This window comes from Sminthopsis crassicaudata, chromosome 2 (genome assembly GCF_048593235.1).
Source record: "Sminthopsis crassicaudata isolate SCR6 chromosome 2, ASM4859323v1, whole genome shotgun sequence".
Classification (NCBI taxonomy): Eukaryota; Metazoa; Chordata; class Mammalia; order Dasyuromorphia; family Dasyuridae; genus Sminthopsis; species Sminthopsis crassicaudata.
The window spans coordinates 631233469-631245968 of record NC_133618.1 but is presented as its reverse complement, the minus strand read 5'-3'; the positions used below and the strand labels follow the sequence as shown (position 1 = coordinate 631245968).

Genomic DNA, 12500 nt, shown 5'->3' with positions numbered 1-12500 from the left:
TGAAAGTAAATTAAATTTGACTTGAGATGCTCCTTGAAATTGGTTGGGATTATCTGAGGCATTTTGCCAAGGCTGGGCCCTGGTGATCTAGAGTCATAATACCAGCTGAACAATTGTTCATGAGTGAATTTAATTGAACTCGAAGGCACTGGAGAGTGGAAGGACATTTGTTTTTTGGGGGGAGATGTAGTAACTGTCTTCAAAAATCTTAAGGGATGTCATGTAAAGCAAGGAAGAGATGTATGTACAAATGCTTGTTTCCAGAATCAGATTCTGTATTTGTCTTCTAGTCTGCAAGTCCCAAAAGGCAGGGTCGCTTCTTATCTAACTGTTGAGTCTCCCCCTGCACTGGGGATGGTGATCCATACACAGGGATGTTTCGTGCTCATTTAAGAAACAAGCCAAGCTCTTCAGCTAGCTGGACTGTCCAATGTGGGTCACATTCCCCCCACCCCTAGACAAATTTGGATGTAGGAGATGTAGGAGCTAGGATCCTGGGATTCAAGCATTTAGTGTTGTCAGGAATTTTTGCAATCATCCAGAACAGGGATTCTTAACCAAAGGATTTTGGTTTTTTAAGATACTAGATTTCAAGAGGTTATTGAACTTGGATGGAAGAAAATTTATTTTCATGATTCTTTGGTTTCCCTTATTATCCTATGTATTTTATTTTGTTCATTTAAAGACTTATTCTGAAAAGGGGGCCATGGGAATCATCAGACTACCCAAGCGGTCCACCCAAAATTCAGCTTTGGTGTGTGTTTAGGGTGTGTGTGTGTAACTGTGAGACAGACTTGGTTTTGTTTTTGCTAATTTTTTTTGTTTGTTTGTTTTTGCTGAGACAATTAGAGTTAAATGACTTGCCCAGGGTCACACAGTGTCTGAGACTGGATTTGAAGTCAAATCTTCCTGACTTCAGAACTAGGGTTGTAACCACTATACCATCTAGTTGCCCCAACAGCAAGACAGATTTTGGTTCAATACAGGGAAGACTTTTCTAATGGTGTCCAACAATGGTCCACCCATTAAGGCAGTAAGTTGCCCATCACTGTAGGGTTTTCAAATGGAAATGGGATATGCATTTATCAGGAATTGGGAAAGAATTCCTGCTCAGGTAGGAGTTAGATAAATTGGCCTTTGGAGTTTTTCTATCCAAGACCAAGGTTTTACTATCGTGATTGTTGGTATCGTGCTCGCTTCGGCAGCACATATATTAAAAAAGTGATTGTTGGTATCTTTACCAGAGTTGGGAACTCTGGGCCTTACTTTCCCCATCTGTAAATGAGAGTATGGACATGGCACCTAAAGTCCCATCCATGAAATCCCATGAAATCTATGGGCCTGTGAGCCCCCTCAGTATCCTCAGTGAAGAGGCTAGATTTCCAGATTCTTTTCAGCTCTACTGTTCTATGTTCTAAAATCTGTTTCAAGTTCATCATTTGATGTCCTATATTTTAAATTCTCTTTTTTCCAACTTTGCAACTTTGAATTCTGTTCTGCTCTCTCATGTTCTAATGACCCTTCCAGGTCCAACATTTGACATCTTGTATTCTAGGTTCTGTTATTTCCAGCAATGCTATTTTGTATTTTAAGGTCCAAAATTCCAAAATTCTGCACTGCCTACTCTAATACTCCACCATCTGTTCTGTGTTCTAAGGGCCTTCCAGTTCTGATGTTTGTTTTAACCTTTCAGCTTCAATATTTGATATCATATAGTGTAGGTTCTATAATTTCCAGCTCTTCATTTTGTATTCTTTTTGTCTTCTGGCTTCCAAAATTCTACTCTGCCTGTTCTAAGAGCCCTTCATCTTTGGCATTCTATGTTCGTGTTCTAAGAGTTTTCCAGCTCTTATGTTTTGTGTTCAAATGAAACTTTCAGATTCATGATTTGATGTCCTATATTGTAGATTTTGTTACTAGGTTCTGTTGCTTCTAGATCTGCCATTTTGTACACTAAGGAGTTCTAGCTTCCAAACTTCTCTCCTGTTCTAAGAGCCCCCCCCTCTGGCATTCTCTGTTTTATGTTCTAAGGGTCTTCCAGCCTTGAAATCCCTCATTATAAGGTCCCTAGTTCTGGGATTCCCTGAATCTTTACCAGTATACCCCTATGTGAGTTATTTCTAGGACCACAAATTAAGGGAAAAGACACCTTTAAATCTCTTTTTTCAATATCACCTCCCTCTTTTTTCACCCTCCCCTCATTCCACCATGGATAGGAATCAGGAATCAAGAATGAGAGCAACAATCTTACCTCTATTTTGTTTTCAATATAATCCCAGATCCCAAGGACCACAATGCGAAGAATTGTCTGAGGAGACAAATTGAGAAAAGACATTTTATGGGGGACTGCTTGTTCATAACTTCCTTCAAGAGAAAACAAACAAGGTCTTTTTGATTTTCATGGAATTACAAAATCTTAGAAGGTCAGAATTAGTGGGGACTGTGCAGCCACCACATCCACACTGGGCATGAGCAGAAATGTCCTCTACACCATCCCTGGCAGATACACACTCCAGATTCCACCCAAATACCTCATGTAATAGAGAACTCACCATCTCATGAAGCTTCCCATTCCACTCAGAAATAGCTCTAATTGTTTCCTAATATTAAAGTGAAATCACTCCGACTCTCATTGAATGAGCAATAATAGGTCCAAGGCCAAGCCCTCTTTGGTCATTGTTAGGGTGCTGATTGGCTCTGAGTAGATGTGAATAGCAATTGTTTCTGTTTTGGCCATAAACCTGAAGGTCTTCCCCTCCCAGATGTGTGTGGTGTGTGGTGTGTGTGTGTGTGTGTGTGTGTGTGTGTATGCACATACATATACATATACATATAAATATACATGCCTGCGTATACACCCACATAAATACACATGTATGTGTGTATATGTGTATGTGAAGGTCTCCCACTGCATCCAGTACCATCTCTGGTTGTTCTAATCTATAACTTGCCATTGGACCCAGATAGTTCCAGAGGAGAAAGTGAGGCTGGTGACCTTGCACAATCCTCCATCACTTCAATCCAACTCACTAAGATGTCATGACCTGACCCCGCTGATGTCATGGTCGTCTTCAAGAACAAAGGACAAATAACAACAACAGCTCCTGAACCACGAATGAGAGGCATTTGTGGGATAGCAGACGAATGTGGAGCAGCCTTGAAGTGTCGTCATCATCATCATCATCATCACCAAAATCATCATCATCATCATCATCCCTATCCACCAGGGAAGAGGACCCCATCCCCTCCTCAGGCCATCCATTCCTTTTCTGAATAGCTATTATTGTTAGCAAGTTTTTCCTGACATCAAGTTTAATTGTTTTTGTAACTTTTATATTTTCCTTCTTTCCTCAGGAGTCAAATGGAACAAACCACACCCTTCCACGACAGCCCTTCAAATACTTGCTGGCAGCTATTGTTGTCGTCCAGGCCTTGTTTCTTCAGGTTCAGCTTGTCCAGGTTTTTCAGTTGGTCTAGTTTCTGGTCCCCCCTCCCACTATCATTCTAGCTGCTGCCCCCAGGGCCATGTCAGTGTGCAGATGTACTTTGTGCCTCTGAAATGCAGTATTTGCCCAGCACTTAATCCCAGGTGCTCCAAACTCTGTCTTCTTTGAGTCTCCAAAAAGTCTGTGTAGATTGAGCTTCTGCTCCCTCATCAAGGACAGAAAGGAGCAGGAATATTATCATGAAACCCAACCCCCCAGCTTCTAGAATTCATAGAGGGAAGGACTTCCTTCATTTTTGCCTTTATATGCCCAGTTCCTGGCACTTAGTAGGGGCTTAATAAAAGCTTGTTGGTTGACGGATTACTTCAGGAGCTCCTGAACAACACCCCCAGATTAAAGTTATGGGGGATAAAGCTCATGGTGTTCTTCTTCAGGAGACATCTTCTGGGAAAGGCTTGAAGACTCCTTGTTGGGTACAGTGGGCAAGGAATTCTTGTTCAGGTACAGGTTGGGCCCTTAGGCTTTGAAATCCCTCCCGAAGTCGAGATTCTGAGTGTCCCCAAGAGGCAAAGTGAGCTCAGACAAAGTGGTTCTTCACCCCAACATGAAGAAATCTGTTAAGAGCAGGTGCATGGGCTGGGGCTGCTGCCCTCCCTCCTCCACCCAGACCTACTCTGAGAAGCACTGAGCCGTCCCCAGAGACAAGGAGCTGGCAGATGGTGGCTTAAATGTCCAGGGAGCCTCCAGAGCCTGTAAAATGATGAGGGTTTAAGTGATAAAAAGCAAGGGAAGGGGGCAGCTGGAGTCCATCCCTTAGAAACATCTGGAATGGCCTCCTCAGGGTCCCTCAGCCTCAGCTCGGGCCCTGGCTACTTCAAGAAGCTTTCCCAGCCCACTCCAGCCTGACCGATGACCCTTCTTTGCCATTACTAAACTGCTTTGCATTGTTAATTATACCCAGAGAATCATAATTTGAGAGCTGGTAAAGATTTGAGAGTCATCCTGTACAATCCCCTCATTTTATGGGGAAAGAAACTGAACCCCAGAGAAATCATGACTGGCTCCTGGTTGTACACAGATTAAGTGGGAATGCTGGTATTTGAACCCATTTTACAGATGGAGAAACTCTCATTTTACAGATGGAGAAACTGAGGCCCAAGAAGTTTAAATGGTTTTTCCAAGGTCACGCAAGTAGACAATTGAAAGCAGGTTCTCTGAGACTAGACCTAGTACTCAATTAATCAGGAACTCCGAGTTGTGTGATTTGGGGCAAATCATTCAGATTTCAGTTTCCTCATCTCTAAAGTGAAAGGATTGGCCAAGATGAAGTCCTTTCCAACTCTAAGCACTATAAAAGACCCTCCATCAGAGTATAACTAGAAGTTCTGGGGCCCAGGGCAAGTGGTACAACATGAACTCAACACAAGAAACCACTTGGACAAATTCATTCCGGGGTAACAGGGGAAGAGACTAATCACTACAGTGACTTACATGGCAGAAGGAATGTGAGGGACCAGTTTTGTACCCTCCACAGTTTAATGCCCTGGGAGAAAACTTCCAGCCACCATGCCATAGAAGAGCTCTGTTTATGAATCCGAATCTCAAGCTGTCATAGTCCGAGAGCCCTCATCTTAACTCATCTGATAGAGACTCTGGATTTGGTGTCGGGCCCAATCCCTGCTGCTTGCTCCAGGCCCCCCAAAGCCCTTTTCTTGTCCTGCCACTGGACAAGGCACTGATTCCCCAGCCTCTGTCCCTCACCTGCAAAATGGGATCAATCACAGCACCCACTTCACAGGGTTGTTCTAAGGTTCAAATGAGATCATATACACGGAGTGTCCTGCAAACCTTAACTCTCCAGGCAAACGTGAATTATAATTATCAGGGAGAGGATGTGAGCCTGTGATTTCATTGATAAAGAAACTCCGTCCCTTTACCAGCGTGGGTTGAGGGTAGAATTTGAGGATAAGTGAATTAATAATAATAGTTATCGTCATCAATTGTCAGCATTAGCATCGTTATTGCCCTTCCTAAATTAGGGCCCCTAATAAGCCTCAGAAATGTTTAGGGCAAGAGTGCTGAGGGCTGGTCTGGACACAGAAGGCTCTCCCGAGCAGCTGGGCCTGCACATTGCTGAAATGGTTGCTTCTGAGCAGATGTGCGCCTGGCTGCCTGCTCTGGGCCCCCCAGAAACTTGCTGTGGCCTTTAAGGCCCCAAGAGATCCAAATGTAGAGCAGGTTCCATTTTTTCTAAGGACTTCCACGGAGAGTTAGATCCTGAATAAGTCAGAGAAATAACAGTAACAAAAGCTGACTCGAGGTGAGTCTCTCTCAGGCTGTTTCCCCAGCTATAGAAAGGAAACAATAATACACCAACCTCAGATGAACCAGAATTGATAGTTTAAAGTTTGAGAAACCCTTTATATACACCACAAGAGAGAATCAGAACAATTACCTTATGGAGCAAAAGTAAAGTTAAAATCAGGAAGATCCCTGCTCTCTGAGCTGGGTTTAAGACTGTCATGGTGGAGCTGTATATAACGGAAGAACCAGAGGAGGACATTTCATTGTGTAGGGATGGTCTGCTTCCCTGGATGGCATTGCCCAATGTAACAACTTTGTGTCCCCTGGGAAAATTCTGTGCAAGGACCCGTGCTACATGCTGCCATCTTAAACATCGAAAATGCTCAAGGTCCGGGCAGCCGGGGTCACTGTCACAGAATCAGGGTGTCCTTGACCTTCTGAGCTCTTCCTTCCCATCTCAGGGACTGGGTCCTTGTGGAAGTCTTAGAAGGGTGTCCTCCTTTTAATGACTGGCTTATACAGAGGTAACATAGGTACATGCATAAATATATATACACATACATATATAAATATTTTATATATGCATTTTATGTGGATATGTGTATGTATATGTGCTCATATGTATGTATTTCACACTTCATCTGCCTTTGCCTTTTTCTTTCCTATTTATCTGCATAAGGAATAAAAACAAGCTTGAGATGAATAAAACTGGAGGAGGAGAGAGCGTCAAATGCAACAGCCCTTGGTGGTTTGCTGAAAGGGCAACCTCTGCAACAATTCTGAAGAAGTCCAGCTTGGCATTCAGAAAGTAAGTGGAGTTACAAAGACCTTCCAACCCTAAATCAGACAGAGGCTCAGGACAAGGCCGTGGATCCCCGTAGGAGAGGAGGAAGGATTTCACAAAACAACCTTTTTTTCCCTGGGTAATTTAATTGTGTTATTAATAAGGCCAGCAGATTATTAATAAAAGAACGGTCACTTGGCCGTCTCTCTTAGACCAAAGAGACGTTTATCTTAGCTATTTGTGGGGGCTCATAGTCTTGGCTTTAGCTAAAAAGCCCATTCTCGTGGAGCTCTCTGCCTGTACCCAGGCAGAAAGAGGCAAGAGAGCCAGCAGGCCCTCTGAAGATATGAAGTTCTTTTAGAAGTTTCTACAGAAAGGAACTTAGCCACAAAAGCAGAAGAGGCACGTGGCCACTGACCAATGGGATGCTGCCCAGTAGCAATGTACAAGACTAGAAGGAAGCAAGACCTTGGAGAAGATGTGGCCATATGGCTGGCACAAGAGTCCGGCGGGAGAAGGTTGCTGGCTTTGCCAGGAAATACTGGGCATCCTGCGATATGGGAGGGATGAGTTGTGACAAGCACACATTGGCCACCTCCCTGAGTGTGAGCCTCAGCCACTTGTGCTCTCCCCGTGTCCCTTCATAAATGCACCCGGGCTCCGTTTCCTATGAGTGTGCCCCTTCATGGGTGTTCCCAAGGAACTTTTACTCTTCCCCCTGGTGATAACAGATTTGTAGGAAAATGTCTCGCACTTTTATGGGGCGATTTGTGCTGTTGGAACTTTTCTTATGCAGTTTCATAAAATACCTTTGCTCTGAGCTCACGATGAAGTCTGGCTGATTACTAAAAGTAGACACAATGGTTCCCTTTCATGGATCCTGGGATGTGAAGCTGACTCAAATCCAACTCCCGGATTTTACAGAAGAGGAAACAGACCCAGAGAGAAAAGATCTGGGAAATGGCAGAGCCGGGAGATCCTTTAACCACAAATCTAGCATTCCTCCCATTGTTCCAGGCTGTATGATTTCGAGGGACAGAAGTCCTGTAGAATACCCCATGTTGGATTCAGCTGGTTTGGGGAGATCCATGGTAAAGGAGGAGAGGAGTCCAGAGAGGGCCCTCCTTGACTCTGTTTGGGCCCCACATAAACACCCTGTGTTCTGTATTGCTCACATGTTGGCTCTGTGTCTGCGGGGGCCTCCGACAACCAAATTCTCCAGAAGCCCCTGGATTTGCATTGGAAGGAGTTGGAGCACAGCCCGTCCTGGTCTTTTTAGACAGAGGAGAGCAATTCTAGACTCTGGGCTTGACCTTTTAGTGAATTCCCCAAGTGTGAAGAGCCGCATGGAAAATTCAATGCCTTCTCCAAATCCTCCTTTTGACAGGGACGCTGTGTTCTGGTAAGCCAGGAGCGGAACGGGAAGAGTGGCTAATGGGCCTTGACTGGCTCATGCATTCCGAGGCCCACGGCTGGCACCTGGAAGGCTCATCAGGCAATCCCTTCCTAAAAAGATTTCATGCTTCACTCCCTTCCCCTTCGTGGACCCACCTGGCTAGTGGGAAACAAATGTTTTGGCGGATGCTGGATTAGGTAGGAATGACTTCAGGGAGCTTAACTGGAGTCACTTCATATGCTTAGCTTATCCCAGGAAGAAGAGAAAAAAGAAAGATTCAGATAAATACAAAAAGGCTTTTTAGATTTATTTCATTCATTCATCCAGCATCTTGTTCTGCGCAGGCCCTATTCCGGGCACCACAGAAACGGACACACAAAGAGGGAGAAGACACCGTACCTGCCCTCAAGGAGCTTACAATCTCAATGGCACGACCACTTGAAATAGGTGAGCTAGAATACAGGGTACTGGGGGATAAACAGTTTGAACCCAGAAAACTAAAATTCTCTATGGAATGGGCTGGGGTGGGGAGGCAGACTTCATAGAAGAGAGAGTGTAGAAGAGGAGGGAGGATTTGGAGAGGTAGAGATGAGAGCAAAGGGCCTTCCACTGGTAGCAATCCACCCACAAATAAGGCATTTTAAGGTACTAGTCTAAACCATTCCGCCTTATTTAAATCCAGTTCATGTGCAAGTCAAGACATCATCCCATGAAATCGCTGGTCTTTGAAAATGAAGGTCCAGCACCAATGATTTCCTAAGATTGAAACATTTTTTTAAGAAGCATTGACTCGGTTTGACTCGGGGGTCATTGCACAGACTCACAGAAGAGCCTCAGGACACTTCAGAGTCTGGCTGATTCCTGAACTGGATCTCTTCTAAAACATATCCAATGAGTGGGCATCCGGCCTTGCCTTCCGTAGCAACAGGGAGCTCCCTGCCTGGGGTCAATACCTCCCCTTAAGGGTAGGTATTGGGATGTTTTGGGATGCTTCTCCTTTTGTTGGATTTTTTTGCAGCTTCCCTTCATGGCTCCTAGTCCTGTTCTCTGGGACCCAACGGAACAGACCAAATCCCGTCTTTGTCCAACAGCTCTTTTTGAAGACAACATTCACACTCCTCCAAGTCTGGTCTTCTTCAGGTGGGCCTCTCTACATCCTTCAGTGAATCCTTAGGGCACAGTTTCAAAGGCACAGAGCCCTCCTTTGAACACATGGCAGCTGGTCAATGACCTTCCTAAAACGGGGTTCCTAGAATTGGGCATGTTATTTCAGATGTAGCACAATAAGGGCAAAGGACAGTGAGGCGAGTATCTTCCTCATTCTGCGCATCAGGCTTTTCTCAAGAGCACAGTTGATATTTTTTTTTTTGTCACCCTGGACTGATATTAAGCTTGCAGTCCACTAAGACCTTGTAGATCTTTTCCATTCAAACTTTTGTCTCATTATACCTCCTTCATCTTGTACCTGTGTGGCTGACTCTTTAAATCCAATTTCATTTGACTACCTGAAGTTTGATTTTATTCATTATTGATTTATTTGACTCATCATGTTAACCCAGGAGGATGTTTTGGGTCCAAATCTCCTGCCCAACATGTTAGCTCTCTCTAATTTCTCATTTGTTCTCGCAGTATTTGAACAAAAAGCCTCTGGTTGCACCTGGAAAAGAAGGAGAAAACTTTTGTTGGCACATTGGGCTGCTCTGCTCATAGATCCCGCCTGAAATCAACTGTATTCAAAAGGGAACATGAAAGGAGGAGAGGTTATTTATGGGAAGGAACCTGCTCTTGGCTGAAGGAAAACTGCATTCAGGGAGGCACATTCACTCATCTAGGGGCACTCTCTGGTCTCAAAAATGTCTTTTTTGAGTTAGCACAATGATATGTCCTGAATTTTGTATTGGTCCAAAGTCTTGCATGTCTGATTGAAAGGGCTTTAAACTTTAAAGGAGGGAAAAGGAAGACAAATATATATATATGTGTGTGTGTGTGTGTGTGTGTGTGTGTGTGTGTGTGTGTGTGTGTGTATACATATGATATCTATCTTGGTGTATGGAGTATGTGTGTATACATATGTTTTTCCTCTAAATCCCCTTTTATTCTATCTATCCATCCATACACATACACATAATCCATCTACCAAGATAGACATTATACATTCAACCAATGAAGAAAGAATACTAGAGAGAGAGCTCTAGAATTTAAGAGGAGAGAAATTCCAGGAAAAAGAGTCATAGTCTCAGAAATCTGTTATAGACAAATGCATAAAATAAGTATAACCAGCAAGATGAATGAAATATCTTTCTTTTTCCCCCTCTGAGGCAGGGGTTAAGTGACTTGCCCAGGGTCACACAGCTAGGAAGCATTAAGTGTCTGAGACAAGATTTGAACTCAGGTCCTCCTGAATTCAAGGCTGGTGCTCTATCCACTGTGCCTCCTAGCTGCCCCTTGAATGAAATATCTTATTGCAAAAAGGCAAATTTAGTCTCACTAATATTCCTGAGTCTTGTTGGGATGAGACCTCTAATGGCTCACCAGAGATCCTTTTTGATTTAGAAGCCAGAGGACAGACTCAAAAAATGGAGGAACAGATTAAGAAGCCATACTCATGTAAGGGAATCCAGAAACTGGAGCAGGGAAATATGACAGAGAGCAATCACTTGGAGATCAATGGAAGCAGACCCACAACACTGTAATTTCAGATCATCTGGATAGAAGGAAGAAGTATTTGGGGAAATGGTCACATGGAAACATGATATAGTAGAGGAAAAAACAGGGGTGTAGTGGTAAATGTTTAACAACCAGCTCTCTGGGGGCAGGGGAATCCTCTTTTGTGTTTAATCTGCATTACTAATACCTTATCCAGCTTTTTCTTAAATTTAGATAATCAACAAAGCAATATATCAAACCCTGATTTGTATTGTTTGCGGATTTCTGAGGTGCAAACACCGAAAATTTAATAATCAGCTCTCTTGCATACTACTGAGTAGAGGACTTGAATGATCTAGAAATCTGCTGTACCTTTTTCTTTCTCTTTATCAACAGAAGAGAGCAGATCAAAATTTCTTGGTTTAATTTGAGTGATAATTTTGTTCTTCGAAAGATAGAAGAACCAAGCCTGGGGTAACCTTTTTTGTACTCAGTTCCCTCTGAAGAAAGAACTGATTTCTGGGATGTAAAGGCTAGGAATTTTATGTCATAGGGAGTGACCACTCCATCTTAGAATTTTTTATAGAGGAGAAGAAAGCCGTGATCTGGATTAAATCACTCAAACATTAGATTCCAAAAGGATCAGAGAAAGGATAGATAGGTTTCTGTGGACTAAAGTCTGAGAGAGGGAGGAATTCCCAGAAGAATGACAAGCTCTCAACAATGAAGTTGTTCCTTTTTTTCCTTTCCCTTTAAATCTGTCTTTCAAGGAATGGCACACTGGGGAAGTCATATTTTAGAAATGAAAGTGATGAAAGAATGAAAGGTATCCGTAAAAATAAGACGTACGTGTGTGTGTGTGTGTGTGTGTGTGTGTGTGTGTAGTTTGTTAAAGAAACAGGAATATATTTAATAATACCTAAAATAGCAGATAACATTTATATAGGGTTTGCACAGCACTTTACATGCATTCTCATTTGATCCTGATACAACTCTAGGATGTGCTATTATTACCTATAATTATAATATAATATTATTATTTTAAAACTGAGAAAACAGACTGAGAGTAGCTAAGTGAATTGATCAAGGATATGCAAAACTCTTAACTGACAGAATTCAAACTCATCATTTGATTCCAAGTCAATTTCCTACTGAAACAAATCAGAATCCAAATTTTACTTTTATTTTTGTTTTTGTTTTCTCCATAGTATTTTATTTTTCTAAATACATATAAAAACAGTTTTCAACATTCATTTTTGTAAAACTTTGTGTTCTAATTTTTTCTCTCTCCATCCTTTATTCCCCCTCCCCAAAACAGCAAGTGATCTGATAGCTTACATATGTGCCATCTCTTTAAACACATCTCCCTGGCAGATTTTACTTTTAAAAGAAAAATGGAGTTCTTGAAAATGAAAAGAAAAACATTTTCAATGAGGAGAAAAAGATGAGATTATTTAAAAAGGCTATTTGGGTATGCAAAGAATTCACTGACCAGTTTAGATATTAATAATATACAGAAGGAGAACCCAAGGGCAGATAACAGAAATTGAATATAAAAAGCATGGCTTGATTTTGTGAGATTTTGTTAGGACTGGGAAAACTTATCTAGTTAGAAAAGTCAAGGATGATAAAAGATTTCTTGTTTTTTTAGAAAGGCTACAATGAGGAAAAGAAGAGGATAAAAGAAGAGAATGGGTCATTTCTCCAGGGAGGATGGAGTGATAAGTGATGATGGAGAGAAGCAAAACTTCCAAATGCTTAAATTGTTTTGGCTTTCTTTGTTCCAAGAAATTATTTTTTTATTCCAATGAATTGAGAGAGATATAATTGCTGAGCCATCCATTCAAAAGTCATGAAGAAATGGAAAGGAACCACAAGATTAGAGAAAATGAAATGATTAATTTCATAAAGGAGAGAAGGGTTT

The 12500-nt window shown here is 42.3% G+C and overlaps 1 protein-coding gene across 2 annotated transcripts in view; it reads right to left on the bottom strand.

Annotated features, from left to right (window-relative positions):
- Positions 1-12500, bottom strand: part of TMEM266 (transmembrane protein 266) — a 141632-nt gene that overhangs the window by 47820 nt on the left and 81312 nt on the right. For both annotated transcript variants that reach the window (XM_074285268.1, XM_074285269.1), the window contains exon 6: positions 2252-2308. In XM_074285268.1, coding sequence (XP_074141369.1) covers positions 2252-2308 — 57 coding nt within the window. The remainder of the gene's footprint in view (positions 1-2251; positions 2309-12500) is intronic.